At 42.6% G+C, this 17,634-nt stretch overlaps 1 protein-coding gene across 2 annotated transcripts; it reads right to left on the reverse strand.

Moving 5' to 3' along the window:
• Positions 1-3,760: 3,760 nt before the first annotated feature.
• RIC3 (RIC3 acetylcholine receptor chaperone) lies at positions 3,761-16,968 on the reverse strand. Of its 2 annotated transcripts, none has more exons than XM_032189191.1 (6): positions 16,834-16,968; positions 13,134-13,357; positions 11,749-11,827; positions 9,795-9,888; positions 5,668-5,813; positions 3,761-4,562 (listed from the first exon to the last, which is right to left on the reverse strand). In XM_032189191.1, exons 1-6 carry the CDS (start codon positions 16,964-16,966, stop codon positions 4,069-4,071), a joined length of 1,170 nt encoding a protein of 389 aa, XP_032045082.1. In that variant the 5' UTR covers positions 16,967-16,968; the 3' UTR covers positions 3,761-4,068. The 2 variants fall into 2 exon arrangements, with proteins under 2 accessions (XP_032045082.1, XP_032045083.1); XM_032189192.1 differs by lacking the exon at positions 16,834-16,968 and adding an exon at positions 15,988-15,995.
• Positions 16,969-17,634: the final 666 nt, after the last annotated feature.

Here is a 17,634-nt window from a genome sequence, read left to right on the forward strand (position 1 = left end):
TCTGTGTCATCTGACGTTGTATTAAGTTTCTTTGAAATATGATATATAAAATATATATTTGATATATAAAAAACATTGCAAAATAGATCATTAATAGATCGCTGATTTTTGATGCAAAGAGTCTAATAAACTTCTTACATGTTTATCTCTTACACAAGTATTATTTAATTAATAATCTTGTTTACAGCATTTTGGGGACCAGCACTGATCTTATATTTCATAGTTTATTTTTTGATCCCATAGAACGCCTGTAATTACTTGTAACCATTAACAAATACCCAGGAATAATTAGCACTTCTGTGTTAGTGAAAGTTTTATCAGACATTTAATTTGAACAGTGTGCTATTTATGTTAGCACTAATAAAAAGTACAACCACTTATTTCTTTTTTAAGAAATACTGCAAGTAGAGGAGCATGTGCTGTTAATCAGCCCAACTGCTTTCAGTGGGATTCCATCAGAGCTTCCATATTTTTTCCTGTGTCCCAGGTTTGATCATTTTCTGACCCGCGATTTTGATTTAATAGAATTCCTTGGCAGAATCCTAATTTTATTTAAATAAACTCTTCTTCAAATTACAACTGCTCTCTGCTAAAAATGAGCAATTAATAATTGAGAATGCTGGGCGTGCTTCAGAGGTGATGCCTTTCTAAAACGTATAAACACACGCTTCTGTTTCAGGGCGGGTAGGGGAGCTGAAGCAAAGGAAAGGAAGCGTCAGATAAACAGGGGCAGTATTAGTTTGAAGGCTCCTGGTAAGCCATGATGTATCACTGCCCACACCCTAAGAGCACTTACTGGTACTCTCCACGGGGCTGCCAAGCTAATCAGGACCTCAAGATTGAGCTGTTCAGGCTCTTTGGCACCGCACTGTCAACCTGCATTACTCTCATTTTTGCCTGTTGGTGCTGCAAAGGAATATGAAGCAATTTGTCTCATGGGCATTGAAAGGAGTCCTGACAACTGGTCTCTGTGCTCGGAGGGGAACCTTTGGTTATTATTATTTTTAAACACTGGTGCTGTGATGGAATTCGTTCTCTTCCCACGCTCCGGCGCAACGTGCTTGGTGTCCCTGTAGTGCCCACGGTGCCCTGCCGGAGTAGTGCCCAGGAGAGGTCGGAGTTCTGCTGTTACCCGTGGTAAGGGGCCTGCAGAGAGCTGCTGGCCCGCCTCTGTCAGCAAGGACTGTGGGAGGGTGGAAGGACCAAGGTCAAAAACCAGACTGGATGTAGGAGTTAAATGTTTTTTTATTAGTTTCAAAGATTAGTATGTCACACGTCAGTTTCTTGATATTTATGCTGCCAATACAAGGATAATTTAACTACCAGGGCAAAGTGGAACAGCTCCAAAGGATGTATGACTTGGTTAGGCCACCCCTGGGGGACGGCTGAGGTTCATGGTCCTTGCTCCAGGTCAGTGTGAGGATTTATAAATGCCTCCCACTACTGTAGTGAGTGTCATTATCACAGGCCGCCTTTATCCCTAGCTTCTACAAGGAAAGGCTGGGACAGCCCTGAAAGTGCTTGACGAATTCCTACTGACATTTATAAACTGAGTGACCTCCAAGTCTAGAATTAATTGTTCTAGGGGCAAGTCTTCCCTTTGGCATTCCTGGTGTTTGGCCAAAGCAGCTCTCTGCTTAGCCAGGCTGTGTGTGGCAGCAGGGGCCTCACTATGCTTCAGTCTTTCTTATGCTTTTCTTGGGACATGAAAAAGGTTACGCTACTGGTCTTACAGCATTAAATAGACTGGGAAATGGGCTGTGGGTTGTGGTAGCAGAAACACTGGCCATCAGAAGGCCACGGGACTACTTAGCTGTATCCCACATGAGTGTGCATAATCCAGCACAATGCACACAAATAGTGACTCGCTGGATATTGTCCGGAGTTGAACTGTCCTTAGGAGCAGGAGCATTTGGATGCAGTCGGCAGGAGTTTCACAATTAACGCACTTTGGAGTGCGGGCTTTGTTGTTCACAACAATTTACCATGTTTTAGCTTCTTAAAGTATGAAAACAGCTAAAAATTCTACCCTACGCTTTATGTGTCACACCACTTTTTCACGTGTTTACAATATATTGCACAAAGTTAAATGGACAAATTTAAAGGAAGCAATGACTTGTTAAAATTTCATATACCTTTATAAGCTGTTGGCATTTGAAGCACGACATGAGCACATATTTATATAGACAGGTAAAATCTTCTAAGTCCGTATTTCTATGAGCTGCAGCAGAGTTAAGGTGGCACCCTTGTTTCTCAGGGCAAGGGGTTGGGCTACTGCTACGCCCACAGCAGCCTGCACAAACGTCTCTCTCTTAACAACTGTAAGTAACAAATAAAGGCTGTATGCTGGCAAGTCATCCAGCTTGACTGCCTCTACAGAAGAGTAGAAATGTCCATTATCTTAGCATTTGCACTCTGTCTCTTCACTCATGCAACTCCTAGGAGTGTTTATACGGTGAGAGAGTTGTTCATAGGACAGACAGACACTGTTACTTGCAGTGGAATGAATACAGTCCTTTAACAGCTGTCTTTGGTATGAATGGATTTTCTAAATGAAATGTGGTTTTCAAATGAGGACAAGGTCCCTTGCCAGTGCATGTATTTGGCTGGACAAGATGGTGATAAAAGTCATCTTTTGCAAAGTATATGACTCTATTAGCAGGCAAGGACTGTGAAAATAGCCGTCCCTGCCAGTGCCCGGTATCGGTCGATGTTAGTGCTCTATCTCAAGGGCACTGACTAGGGCAGAAAAATTATCAATTGCTATTCTCACCTGCAGAGATTCTGGTTTGGACAGAAGCACTGCACTCATGGGTGTTGTGAAGGCCCAGCAGGGATTCCCAGCGACACGAGCTCAGCTCAGAGACAGGGCTCGAACTACTGACACAGTGAAGAGAGAAGGACAGTGTTGAGGGGCTCCAGGAAACAAAAAATAAAAGTTGGTCTACAGAATGATTTTAAAAGACATACACTCCTAGTAAAACAGAGTACTCAATATATTTCCTCTATTTTCAGTCTTCCATTACTATGAACATATTTTTGGTCTTTATTCCTTAATTCTCTAAGCAGGAATTCTTTACGAATAAGACAATACGATGTAGACATCAGGCCACAGTTGTTACCTGGAAAACAAATCAGTGCTAACAAAACCAAAAGAGATGCCTCAAAGGCAGACATCCACCGAACAACAAACCCAATCTGAGTGTGCAGGGCAAAATGCTTTTTTTATACTCCAGATACGCCCTGGTGATCTGGGGGTACAGCTGGCACATAGTGGTACACGTGGTACACGCGTGTTTTGTTAAACGTAGATATGCACGGATTCAAATGAGCCGCTCAGTGTACTTCCAGTACTTCCAAAGTTGAAGAGCAAATCACCAGGGATATTTTAAATGTTCTGTAACACGATGCACGGGCTGATTCCTGTGCCCATCTGGGAGTTTCAGCAAGTCATTTCACCATGGCTGTGGCGAAGACAAAGAAAACACATTATGCTTCAGTCTTGCTTATGCTTTTCTTGGGACGCGAAAAACGTTACGCTACTGGTCTTACAGCATTAAATAGACTGGGAAACGGGCTGTGGGTTGTGGTAGCATTTAAGTTTTATAAATCATAGTAACAGCAGTTTCTTGGGCTTCCAGCAGCTAAAAGTAACTTTTTTTTAGGAAAAAGATATCTGATTTACTCTTGGCAAAAAAACAAAAAACAAAAAAACAAAAACAAAAACAAAAACAAACAAACAAAAAAACACAAACCCTGCTTGTTCAGAAATCAGAAAAAAAAAAAACAAAACCACACAAATATAGGAATGGAATAATCTTCTTCGAGGTATCAGTTTCCAAAAGGAAGGACAAAGTGCTCCTGGCAAGGTAGTATTAAGTTGACACGACTGCATGAAAAAGGGTGTTGGCTTGCAGTTGGGGTGGATGATGTGATTGTTACTGTGGGAATCGAATTCGTACACAGAGATGAATAAAGAATTCTCTTCTTCAGAAGCAAAAATCACACAAACTGACAGTTTATGACCTTTAGTGTCACCACCTGGATGACATTCACATATTGTCACTGTTACTCATGTCCTTTTGTGTTGCGCTTTCTCAGCATGCCTGTTTCACCTGAATCGCCAGCTTTTTGCTTTTTCAGTGCTGCATTTTCATTGTCAGACTCCATGAACAGGTCCTCTGAGGCTGGCTCTTCTGCTTCACTGCAGCTCTCTGAGTGGAATACAGCATTCTCCGCTATAACAGCAGGATCCTCCTCCTCCTCGTAGCAGTAACAACACTCCTCAGTGCTCTGGCTGTCAGGATGGTCCCTCTCCTCTTCACTGATGCCAGTTCCCTCATCCTTTTTCTGCGTTAAATCATGGCTGTCCCTCCCCACGGTGAGGCCAGAGAGTAGGGTTTCATGGCACAGGTAATCCTCATCTTCCATGCCCTCCATTCTTTCGGCCAGTTCTTCTGCAGAGGGCTGGCTGAGATCGGGATAATCTACCAGGATTGTTTCCCGCTTGCGCTTGAAGCAATCGGAATGATCGTAGATGGGATAGGTCTCTTCTGGGTAACCTGAGGAATAAAGTGACGTGGTTTGAAACATTAACAGAGTTTTACAATAGTACTGATTTCAGTGATGGATGCCGAAGTGTTATACCAATTGTTTTTAGCACTGACAGTATAAGTGGCATCTATTTAATTGCATGGCAAGAACGTGCGAAACGTGACTCCTTGGAAGATGATGACAAAACCCCGCTGACTTGTAGGGAGCCAGGATTTCAACCCAGTTTTTCAGGAATGACTATCCGAGCTTTGATGAAAGCTGTGGCAGCTAACAGGTGAAAATTGTGGTTTAGATCTTTAAATATATTCTTTTTTTGTTGTTTTTCCCGTCTACAGATTTTTAAGACTCTTGCAATAAATGGCATATTATTTATAAAGTTGGAAACCAGATATGAGTCAATGCCTTTGTGCATTTCATTTTATAGAATGGATCATGAACTTGATTTAAGAAAACAGCGCTTGAGGCAGCTGTTTATGCTTTATACTTTGAATCATTTTTGAAAGCTTCCTAAGGAGCACAGAATTAAGTCTGCATAAAGATGCATTTAGAATTCGGAAAGCAAACAGCTCAGCTAGGATGTCTTGAAAACACATTCATGTGACAAGTAAACAGCAAGGAACAGAAAGGACGTTACAATGAGGAATCTTTAAAAGACAGGCTTCCTGGAGGTGACTTTTACAATACTGGAGCAAACAAATCGAAAATAAAAATTGTAAGTTATCCAAAACATATTGGTTCAAATTTCCAAGGGTTTTAGGATTTTCTGTGAAATCTATCAAATAAAGGGAAAGATAAACCCACAGCAGCCAAGACTCAGCAGCAAATGAAGCATATGTGAATATTCACATGCCACTTTTGACAGCAGACAGTGTAGTCTTTACACTAAAGAAAACGCTGGCTGACTCAGAAGCTTTTTTTTTTTCTTTTTTTCTTTTTTTTTCCTTTTTTCTATTGTGGTTGGGAAAACAAATCACCTCTTGCAAAGTTCTGAGAAGCACTTTCTGAATAGGAAGAATGAAGCTAGATTTTGAAAGGATTTTGGATTTAAAGTAAAAAAGTAAAATTTGCTCAGTTTTTCTCATCGGGGTAGTGGTTAGAAAGCCTCTTGCTTACCTTCCCAGTCCTCCATGTAAGGAGCTTCTTCAGCTTCTTTCTCCGGAGAGGTGCCATCTACGAATTTGCCTTCTTTCATCACTCTAGTAATTTCTCGCAGTTGCTGAAGTAACCTTTTTTCCTGCTCTGTTGTAACATTTTGGGTCCTGGTAGAAAACATCAGACAAGAGAATTCAGACTGCTGTTATTCAGCCTGGAGAAGAGAAGGCCTTGGGGGCACCTTACAGGGGCCTGCCAGTGCTTAAAGGGGGCCTACAGGAAAGCTGGGACTCCCTGACTCTTTATCAGGGAGTGCTGTGGTAGGACAAGGGGGAATGGTTTTAAACTAAAAAAGGGTAGATTTAGATAAGCAACTTGGAAGAAATTATTCAAGAGTTATGATACAGAAGACACTACAGAAATTCCTGGTCTTTAAGTGAGAATTAGAGACGTTTGAAGCGTTGTAGGAAAATGTAAATCAGAACCTAAGCAACATTTTAAATAAAATCATAGAATGTGGGCCTAATCAAAATGTCTCACACAAACATTAGTCTGAAGAGTCTAACGCTGCCCTAATTATGACCATTAAAGGGATTAAATTTGCAAGGCCTCACTGAGAAATAAGCCAGTTGTTACAGATAGACCCGAAGATTAGATAGACGTTAAATCAAACAGATTCAACAATAATGCCTGATTTGGAGGAGCAGGTTTAAAAATGCTAAGAGTGTGTTACACTTAGTTTTAACTTGCCCTTAAGAATCAGAGGGAGGTTTTTTATCAGATTAAAAGCAAAGTATAATTTTGACTGGTTTTACACGGATGATCCTAGTGATTACTACGAGTCATAACAAAATGATTCCAAAATGATAGGCAATACAATCACTGTTATAACAAAATGATTCCAACAGGTAAGATTATGTAGTTATTACATCCTGTTTTCACTGAAAAGCAAAAATCTCATGAAAATCTTACAGGCAAAAAAAGATTTGGAGGGTAGTAGGCCTGAGCTCTACCAAGCCCTCAGGAGGTTACAGTAAGAAAGATCAGTGGCTGTACTTTGGGGAGAAAATGGTTCTGACTGTTTTGCTTGTTTCATCTTGTGTTTCATGTTGTTCTTGAGAGGGTGTTTGATCTCTCTGTAAGTACTAACTCAAACCCATCATGGAACCGAGACGTTGCTCGAGCTCTTTTCTGAATCCTGCTGTGTTTTAGGCAGGATCCATATAGCCCCTATAGGGGGAAGTTCAGAAGGGCTGGCTTTGGACACGCACAGTGTTCAGCTGTAGGTGGTATGTGAGGGTGGACAGATGATTTCTGATGATCTCCAGACCGGACAGATAATCTCCAAGATGATTTTATCTAGAGTAGACAGCTGCTTAGTGAATCTTAGGGGTGAGATGGGGAGGTGGACGTGGAAACTGATAAATGATTTTGGATTTAGGTACAAATTTCTATGTAAACCTTGTGTCAGGTGCCAAAATTCTCCTAAACTTGAAAACCTGCAGCATCCATATTCAGTTTTTCCTCTTGTTAGAATAGAGCAGCACCTTAACAGGTATTCATGCTACTCTGCATACACAGGAATGATGATGACACACAATAGTTGCTCCGCTGGAGGCAGTAGTGCCATTCTGGTGTAAAGCCAAAGACATTAGCATCGTGCTGCTGGTTTGTGCAGTGGTGATCCACGTGTGGAGCATGGGCTGGTTTTTGTGCAGTCCCACCCACCCTTGTCTGGTAACAGACTGTAGCTCGGGAGCCGGCTCTCTTGTATCACTAGCAGCTATCCAGACATTTGTTTGAGGCAGAGCAAGGCTGAAATGCCAGAAATCTGGTTCTTGCCACCTCTCCGTGCTTCCCCCGAGGGGGTTGCCTCCCAGTTTGTGAAGGTGACGCAGTCCCGGCGCTGTATGGAGGCTGCCCTGAGTCCCATCAAGGTGTGTGGCAGTTCCTGGCGCAGAACAAGCAGCGGTGTGAGATGGCATCTTCCCAAAAGCCTGGGTTATGCAGATGAAGAATCTGAGATGTGAATTAACTGGCACATGAAAAGAAGTGGTTTCATCAGCTAGCTGCCTCTGACAGAAGCTGTAATAGAACTGCCAAACTTCTCCTCCTTTCCTAGACAAAAGTGTATGTAATTTGAATATATATCACCTGCATAAAGACAGACAGATCTGTCTGTTTGGCACTAGCTCAAATAATAGGCTCAATCAATGCAGCTGCCTAACAGGGGCATTTCATGCAGGAATTCGTAACAAGCTGGATATTCCCACCAGAAAGCCCTGCTTGCTTTCTGCAACACAAGGTCTCTGTGAGTACGTCACAGCTCCATTCCGACTCCAGATACCTTGCTTAAAAGAAGAATTTCCCTGTAGATAGGGAAAACCAAAGCCCGTGCAGTATTTCTACTTCAGTTAAAGTCTTCAGGAACTGGAGGATGCTGGCAACGTGTAAGACATCTGGCTGCCTGCATGCAGGAGATTTACCAGGATATGATGTACTCTTAAAAACTAACAGGACAGATGCACAACGTTTACAGCTTAAGAAAAGGCCGTCGTTTTTGCCCTTTGTATCTCCAGCAAAGCTGTTTTCATAGTGTCAGTGCTTACACTGAATCCCAAAGTACTCACTAGCAGGTAAAGTTCTCTTATTCTTACACTGAAACAGAGCATTTCCTATGGAGCTCTTATGACTGTAGTGAATATCCACAATCTAAGGTGCTATCTCAGACATGTCAACTGTTTCATGGGTTTTTGTTTTATCTTTCTTCATGATCTTCAAATAATCATTATTAAAATGCACTATATTGCATTTTAAAATGGCACCCAAAATTGCATCCTACAGAATACGATCTTTCTCTCTCAAAAGCTTCAAAGCTTGGCTGTATTTGAAAAACAGCTCCATTTAGAGGTGCTTGCCCCCCTCTTTTAAAGGGAGGCTATACACAAAATTCACTATTAGGTTCAGTTTCTGATTTTCCCTGAGTTCTCTAGATCCGTGTATATAAATAGTTCGGGTGAACAAAGAAGGGAAGTTCTACTAAATAAAGGCTCTCGGCCAATTGCACGGAGAGGAACAAATACTGGATCAGGCCCTAAACCCATTTTATCAGTAAAAAATGTCCTATACTGAGCTATATGCCCCTATATCTGGGCAGAACATAAGCCTTTCTGGCAGCTTAAAGGTAAGCATAAAGCCCTGCATTAGCTCTTCAAAACAGAGCTGAGTAAGGATAGTGGAAACAGCGTCCTTGTGTTTCACTTGCTGGTTTAGGGGTTCTCCCACTGCAACTTTGCCTAAACCAGGCAAGTTTGGCACCTCGCCGTGCTGAAATTACTACAGCCACAACAGAGCTCAAGATGCAACGTGGACGAAACTACGTGCTCACGGAGGTCATTTTTTGAAGCAAAATGGATATAACGTACAAGTTCAGCACAGAATTGTTTCTACAGAATGGTTTAAAATAGAGGCATTGACTGATCCAAAGAACGTGGTCAATTTGCTCTCAGTGCTTCTTTATAATGTTGGCTAGTGATCTCAGATTTATGGCAAACAAGAATAAACAAATGTTTAAATCCCGATTTTACAACTCTTCTGTATTTCTAAGGAAATGCATGGATTTACTGGTTATGAAATCAGGTTATTACACAATTCCGACCCTAAACAAATATTTTATGGAGATATTAACAGACATTTATATAGATTATCACATCATTTCTATTTATAAAAAAAAAATAGTAATCCATTGCACTGGAAAATACCCTAAAACAAATGGCTCTCTTGGGTATCATTCAGAAAATTACATTGGCCAGATAAAACAGGTTGTTTTTTGCACCTCAAATACAGACATTTCATTTTCTGTTTAGACGTAGCTATCATTATTTTCCAAATACTGCCGTATACAAAAGTGGGAGGAGAGAGATGGTTGCTCTTCTGCTTAAGGAAAGTGTAGTTGGAAAGAATGATTTATTATAAATATAGGCCCTGAAAAGAGAAAGACTGCTGAACAAAAATGCATGATGTTTAAAATCAATTTTCTACAGTTTGAAGCAGAAATAATAATGCTATTTTAATATAGCCAATGTAAGAAAGTTCAATTTTAAGTCAGGGAAGAATTGTACCTTAATACGCTGTATTTTGAAACATACCTGTCACAGTTAGGGCCTACTCTGTTGATTAATTTTTCCATAGCTTCTTCGGTCTCTCTCAGTTTTTCCTGGAGCTGGGTGAGCTCATAGTCAGCTGTAAAACAAAGAAAGTCCCAAGATCTGTCAGTAGGAGCTTTCAAAATGTACATGTATATATATGTATTTTTTTTTTCTAAGGCAACCAAAGGTAGGTCAGCTAAGTGGTGCAAAATCAATAGTTCTTGTGGAATTTACCTGTAAAGTCTTTGGGAACAGAGGTCACTTGAGCATTTTTTAATGAGCCTAAAGTTTGAGAAATCACATCTTTGTCAAATAGAGTAATGTTCACGGGCTTGGTGGCATCTGACTCTGTAAAGGTTTTCCAGGGTAGGCAGCAAGGGCTAAACGTTGGTCAGGCTTACTGGGCTGCTTATCAACTAGCCACATGACTATGGAGAGCAAAGCACCATTTTTTTGTGGTTGCACCTTTTTCTAAACATGTGTCCGTAGTACAATAGTGTGCACTGGCTTTATTCTAGTCTACAGGGTTAACTGTAAAGATACCACAGCATGGACTTCAACAAAAATGCTTGAGCTCGAGCTCCTTTTTGGCATGCGTAGCTTATGCTGAAAATCCTGTAGCTGAGATGCCATTGTTACTGGCTGCAAAACAAATGCTGGGTAGGTTAACGATTCAGATGCTACAGACACACCTAGTTAAGCAGCACAAAGGCACAGTGAAACTCTGACATGGTAGCAATGGAGAAAACCATCCACAAACATCCTGATTTTGCAGAGATCTTTGTTCTGCGAAGAATGCGGTTATTATTTTGGATTCCAAAGACTTTAAAAATAGGTGAAGGGAACTTGGCAAAGAGAAAGGAAATTACTCTGTCCAAGTAACTAAGTAGTGACTGTCTTAGGTTCCTAGTCTAGCAATGGGTCCCCTGCTCTGCTGCTGACCGCAGCGAATGCTTCTGGAATACAAATGAAGAGCTCTAGAAAAAGGCAGAACCGTTTTCATCACTAGTTCTCTGAGCTGTCATGGTGGTAAATGTTTAACCTACTGCACAGCTCATTTCTCTTACCAAGCATTAGAGAAAAAATTACAATTGCTGCTGCTAATTGCACAAAACTGGCAGGCACAGCGCAGCACAAGCGCACTGAAAATACAATGCATAGTACTGAGTGTGTTAGGTATTGCTAATACACACCTTCATGTCAAGATAATTACAGCTATGTTAAGAGCATTACCTTGCTGCGAGCACTTTCTATAAAACCTGAAGTGCTTTTCTTTCCTATCACAATTTAGCCAGCTAAACACAACACATTTAAATACCAATACGGTAACTAATACAATCTTTAAAAGTAAGTTTATTAATTTATCTAATAAATGCCTACAAATAGATAAATCTCTTAACTCAGTGATGTTTAGCTAAAATCACAGTAACATTTCAGATACTGTCTGCTTTCTTTACATTGTGCTCATCAAAACTTTGAACATTGCAAACAGGAAATTAAAAAATGGGCACAAGCCTGCTGATGGCTAAGAATTTATAAATTAAAAAAAAAGTAATAATGAAGCTAGCTTTTAACAATATCTTTATGTACCGTTACTAGAATACTACAGATTATAGAATAATTACAGATGGGCATCCTATTGGCCATTTGTTAATTATAAGTTATATTTGCTTTTCAACACATAGGTGCAGTTAATTCAGAAAACCTCATGAAAACACACTGCTTCCAAGGGGTCTTCCAAGCTGCTATTGTACATTCTTATTAGCAAAATAAGATTAGAACGTAATGGTGCAGTAATTCACTTTAACACTTGTTCCTTCCAGCACAGAGTCCTGGCTTGCTGCTAACACAGTGCAACAGCAGCTTTACAATGTGTCCAGAACGTGAAGACCCCAGTGAGACTGGGGCTCTACAGTGAACAGCTACTCAGATACAACTTAGAAACAGCACTTACTGATTTTCCTCTTCATGTTTCCAGGTGCAGCAGTAGGGCATTTCCGTTCTCCAGCTGTAGTTTTTCCCTTGGAAGCCAGCTGTTAAGTGAAAAAAGTTGACCCCTGTATGAGTTACAGCAATAGCAACATGTAAGGCCCCAGGGCAAAAGAGTAAAGAAAAGGACAGAAAGCTAAAATTCTGCTAGGAACTAATCACAGAATAATATCCCCAGCAGCAAAAACAGGCAACTGTGAATGAGACCTAGAATCTTCCCATCTGAAAACTCCTAAAAGATACTCGGAATATGTTACCTGAGGTTACCTGGAATTTTATATTGAAACATAATGAAAGTATAACTCACTAATAATAACTTAATTTTAGAACATTTATCTGTAACATCAAATGGCCTGATCTTGTAATTATTCTGTGTATAGGAGGCAAGAAATTATTATTCTGAAATAATTGTGAAAGAAAGTGAAAGGTTCTGAAGGACTTATATGTGACCCCACTTGTCTCTCTTGCAACGTTTTCTGCCATCTATTCCTTACCAACTTTGTACTTGCAGGAAATGTGGCTCTATACTGCTGGCTCTGTATAGAAGCTGCAGGCTCCCTATTTCTTTCCTTTTCTCTCTATTTGATCAGTTTACCCAATTTACCATGTTTCCTTGAGTCAGCCTGGAACTCTCTCTCCAGAGCAGGCTCAACTATTTGGACATTGGTCAGTCTGCCTTAAGCCCCAGCTCAAACAGGGAAAAAAAAATAAAAATCTGCAAGAGCTTGTCCCTTTCTCCTTCCTTCCACAGCAGCTCTCTGTAATCATATATGTCACATCTGTGCCACAGAAAGCTAGAAGTTCAAAATACGTGTGAAATATTTGAGTGGGACTTGGGCTGTACTTTTATTCCTCAGCCAGCTCCTTGCTGGTTCCAGTGGTCACAGCAACCTTACAAACTCCCCCTTTCCACCAACATGGTGCTTTTCTTCCACAAGGTATCCCATAATGGTACTCCATCTCCCCCACTTTAAATGCATAACAAAATTCATGACATATACAGTATAAGGAATGTGTAATAATCCATGATATAAAAGAATACTATGTGTGTATTCAAAATCAATCTAACATAAGAAAAGACATCTGGATTTTCCAGTAGGAAAAATAAATCCTTTAAAATTTTCACAGCTCAGAGGCCAATGCAGGATCACAGCAACCCTTTGCTGCACTCAGTTACAGTATTTAAATGGCAAAAAGCACAGGATACGCCAATCTTTCAAGTAGCAGTCAAAGGTCCAGCTTAAACATTTTTTTTGAGCAAAGCTGAGATGAAATCTGGTACAGAAATGGGACTAACATTTTTTTTTTCAGTTGATATATCCTTGACTTTTCAATGTATGTTGGTCTTACCTTAAATAAAATGTACAAGATATATAAGAAGATGCCAAATCCATATATAGGGATAATTTGCCCCACAAGACCTCTCCCAGTTCCACCAGTGCTTCCGCCACCACCTCCACCGGCCTTGGCTTTGGCAACTGCTTCGGCGAGGTGAGACCTTGGGAAATGAGGGGTAGCTCGGCTGTCGGGGGTCGCCTGGTAATGCATCCTGGGTGGAAAGCGACCAGGCTTCCCTGAAAAAAAAAACAACACAAAACAAAACAGAAACACAGCAATTATTTTTCTACTAATAATTTTCACCCGTTTACACGCAGCCTAAAACTGGAGCAGGTACAGCTGGTCTCTCTTCTCTAATTTTAAATGCACCACCGCTGATGAAAAAGGCAACCCACTGGACCATTACTAAGTCTGCAGAGTCAGTCCTCAGTCATTTACTATGTGCTAGGAGTTAGGTGAGCACAATTAATCTGTTATTTTAGGAAGAGAAGAAGCTGGCAGGGCAATTAACAAAGCACAGAGTTTACCAAGCATATGTACCTGTCCAAAGACACCACGGATCACCACCCCTAGCAGGGTGACCACCAACATTTGTACTTCTGCTCCTCTGCTCAAAAAATCACCACAACAGCCTGTTTTTGTTTTTTTTTTTTTTCTTTTTTTTTTTTTTTCACTAGGATGCAAAGGTGTGCTAACGCATAAACCCAGCTGCAGTACTGATACGTGACTGCAGTGCTAGCCCAGTACAGATTTTCAGCTATTGTTGTTAAAATTGGCTTCACTCAACACAGAGGTGGCAGAATCTCACTGAAGCTCACACAGTTATTAAATCTGCTCGCTGCCACCAGTTCACCAATTTTTCTCTGAAATTCACAGTGTTACTGCCCGCTGTACTTGACATCCTGCTCTCCACCTCTGTCCGCTAAGGGGGCAGAAGTGAGCCCGTGGCCACGCTGCCCCAGGCCGGCTGCTGAGTGGCCACCTCTGCCAGGAAAGCAGAAAGCAGGTCTGGAACCACGCAGCAAATAACCAGCTAACCCCTGGAAGCACCCGGCTGCAGGTACCTTTATTGGAAGCGAGACAACAGAAGATTAGATTAAATTAGCATTTGCTCTTGCTAGGAAACACCATCACAGCTAAATTCCCGAGCACAGAAAATTACAGTAAACATATTAGGAAGCTGTATCAATAATTTGTGAAGGCCTGCTACTAAAACATTTTTCTTGTAGGTGATGACATGGATTTTTTGACTGCTGTAGGCTTTAATGACACTGAGCAGGAATGCCCCTCCGACCAAAAATGCTCTCAGGCGAGCTCAGGCTTAACTTTGAGGAAGCTGTTATTGAGCATTTTAATTTAGTGAATTATTCAAGGCCTGTGATGGAAATAAGAGCATCTTATTTACAAGAAAGTCCCATTGCTACAGTAGCAATGTCTTGTAGGCCTTTGTAAAGCATTTTACATTCGTGCAGCCATTCTTTATTAATTAAAAAGAAAGGGAAGAGCACAGAAAACAACCGGCAAAGGCGATGCTGTATTTAAAGGGATTCGTTTTCTCATTTTTCATGAGGCTTCCTTTCTGCTTTAAAAGATTCAATTCAGCCAAAAATAATCAGGCCAAGGGGACACGTGCAAGTCATTTCGTCATCCAAGGAATGTTGGAGTTTCACGGCTTCTGGTGCTAAACCTTCCCTGTTGAGCCCACACAAACAGCAGAGGCAAGTCAGATGTGCAGAACAGCTGTCGAATACATGGTACATAAATGGAAACGTGCAGAGATGTGGATGCCACTGCCCATTAAACAGCCTAACTGGTGCTACTTAAAAAAATACTAATACCCTAACACGCTGGTAGGTGATGTTTGTCCAGATTCTGCATTTCCAGGTACGAACCACTCCCAGATGGAGCGGGTGGCACACCCTTCATCGAAAAAATCAAGCGACGCCTCCATCTGACCACAGACAGGCACGTGTTAGGTGCTTGTGTGCTGAGTGAATGAAAAAGCAACCTCTTTTTCCGACCGTCGTGGGAATTCAAATTGAAAGAGCTGCTGTGAGAACCAAAACTCAAGAGTTTTATACATTTTTCTCCTGTGCTCTGCTGGACTTTATTTGAAGAAGAGACGGGCTCGAAGCAAAGCTCATGCTAAGCAGGACATGTGAGATTTCCCTCTGACAACCAGCAAGGTGTTAACACTGAATTCTCCATCTTGGGCTTCAAAAAATAAATAAAAAAAATAAAATCTTTTGCTCTTAGCAGCCTATTTTCATAAAACTTTTTTCTTTCTGTCAAAGAGATGACTTGGGTAAAGGGTTCTCAGGCTGGAAATATTAACAGATGGAAAGACACATGGACTCCACGATCTTCTTAATTATCTTCCCTAAACTAGAAGTATCTGCCTTCTAGATATTCTTGCATAGCCTACGTGTTTGGTATGATAGTTTAGAATAATTTATAAAGAAATGTTTTCTTCACAGTTAACCTATTCTTTTTCAAGACAATGTCACACTGGTGCTTTTCTTTAACACCTTCTAACTCCCCAATTAGTCCTTTTTATAACACTACAAACTCACATCCAGTTTGTTGTTGAGATCACTCCATTTCTATTAAAACCTATCACTAGACATGTATTTTAGATTTATTTTCCGCACGTAGTCATTTGTATTTTTCTGTTCTGACTCTTTTTTTTATAAATGAATACTTCTGAACCTGGCAGTGTGACATCAGGATGAGCTGGACAAACATCGTGCATTCCTGCTGGCATTTACAAAATGGCTCTAGCTGCGTTCCTAGAAGTCACAGCGTTAGAAACCTGCTCAAAAAAGGTCAGGAAGAATGATTTTATAAATAATTTTGGAATGCTTACTTTGTATCACCACACAGCTGTTTTTAAGGGGCACAATCAAAAGCTTTAACATTTTCATTGATTTTTGCAGGCGGAGGTGAAGGAGGAAACCACACAGACCACCCAAAACGGGGCCATCTCACTTTCCTTCACGTAAGGACACCTGCCAGCAGCCAAAGCGTGCCCTGCACAACGCCCAGCTGGGCAAAGGAGCCGCCTGAGCACCCGTGTGCTTTCCTTGTAGGAGCTTTATTCCTTGTGACAGTGCAAACTGACCGCAGATCTGGTGCCGTCATCCGTAAGGCTTCGTGAACTGCCAACGTGGTTTTATGAAACGCATGACATCTGTGTGTGAGGGCTGACATTAGAAGCGCTTTTAAAACCGGTGGCAGCTTGTTTTTCGGAGGATTTTGGACACCTTCAGAGCTGAGGCCATGCAGGCGGGAGGACGGGGGGCACGCTGACCACAGGAGCGTGGTGCGTGGACACGGCACTGGGAAACTGAGCGACGAGGATGGTTTCACCGAGCTTTTATTTCTTACGAAAACACCGGCAGCGCTCCAGCGACAGAAGGATGAAGCCTTGAAACGAAACGCCGCAGGAAAACGTTGGCTTTCGGCAACGCTGGCAGCACGCTGAGGGAGAGGAGAAACAAAACGCGACCCCAACACCGCGAACAAGCTTCTGAGAGAGAGAAGGGCCGAGAAAACCGGGGGCAGGGCCGGGGGAGGCACGAAACGCTCAGCCCCGCTCGGCTCCCTCAGCGGGCGGCCCCTCAGCCCCCTGCAGCCCCGGGCAGCCCCCGGCAGCCCCGGGTAGCCCCGGGCAGCCCCGTTCTCGCCCCGGCGGCCCTCATCGGGCTCTTACCGTCGGGCGGCGCGGCCCCGGGCTCCGTCCTCCCGCCGCCCCTTGGCAGCAGGGCCCGCGGCAGCAGGAGGGAGGCGCAGAGCACCAGGCACGACACGGCCGCCACCCGCCCGCAGCCCGCCGCCGGCGCCATGGCGGCCCTGAGGCGGCCGCGGGGCTCCGCGCAGGCGCCGGCGGCCGCGCGTGCGCTGGGCGGGAGGCGGTGGGGCTGCCCACAGGGCCGCCGTGAGCCCGTCACAGCGAAGTACGCGCTTACCACAGGGGAAAAACAACCCCAAACAAACATAAAACGAATAAAAGAACCGTACACTGCCCCTTTTTTCCTCCCCCGGAGGTTTTTTTTTTCGCACCGCCTGTGCGGGTGGTGGTGAAGGGAGGAAGGAGCCCGCAGCCCTCTGTGGCATCCCAGCAGGGCGGTGGCTGTAAATGGGTGTCCCTCCTCCTGCAGTAGGGCTGCTGCTGTTGTTCGGGCTGTTGGGCTCCTAGGGTTAGAAAAAAGTCATACCAGAAATAGCCTTTCTAGGCCCTGAGCAGCTTGGGTTCCCCGGATGGGCTCATCCACCTTGGAGCACAAAGGGTGGGTGTGGGAAAGTCCAGAACGTATTTAAAATTGCTTCGGTGTGCTACAACTATCCTCTGAAATTTAAAAATTACAGTTTCAAGAGAGAGCTCGGAATTTGCATGTTGTCAGTGCATTTGTTTAGGGCGCTGCGGCACAAAGTCATCCAGAAACCACCTTCCCGCCGTACGGAGAATAAAAGATCAAAGCAAAGAGGGAAGTTCATTGTTTGTACTCGTTCA

Source organism: Aythya fuligula, chromosome 5 (genome assembly GCF_009819795.1).
Source record: "Aythya fuligula isolate bAytFul2 chromosome 5, bAytFul2.pri, whole genome shotgun sequence".
In the NCBI taxonomy this organism is placed as follows: domain Eukaryota; kingdom Metazoa; phylum Chordata; class Aves; order Anseriformes; family Anatidae; genus Aythya; species Aythya fuligula.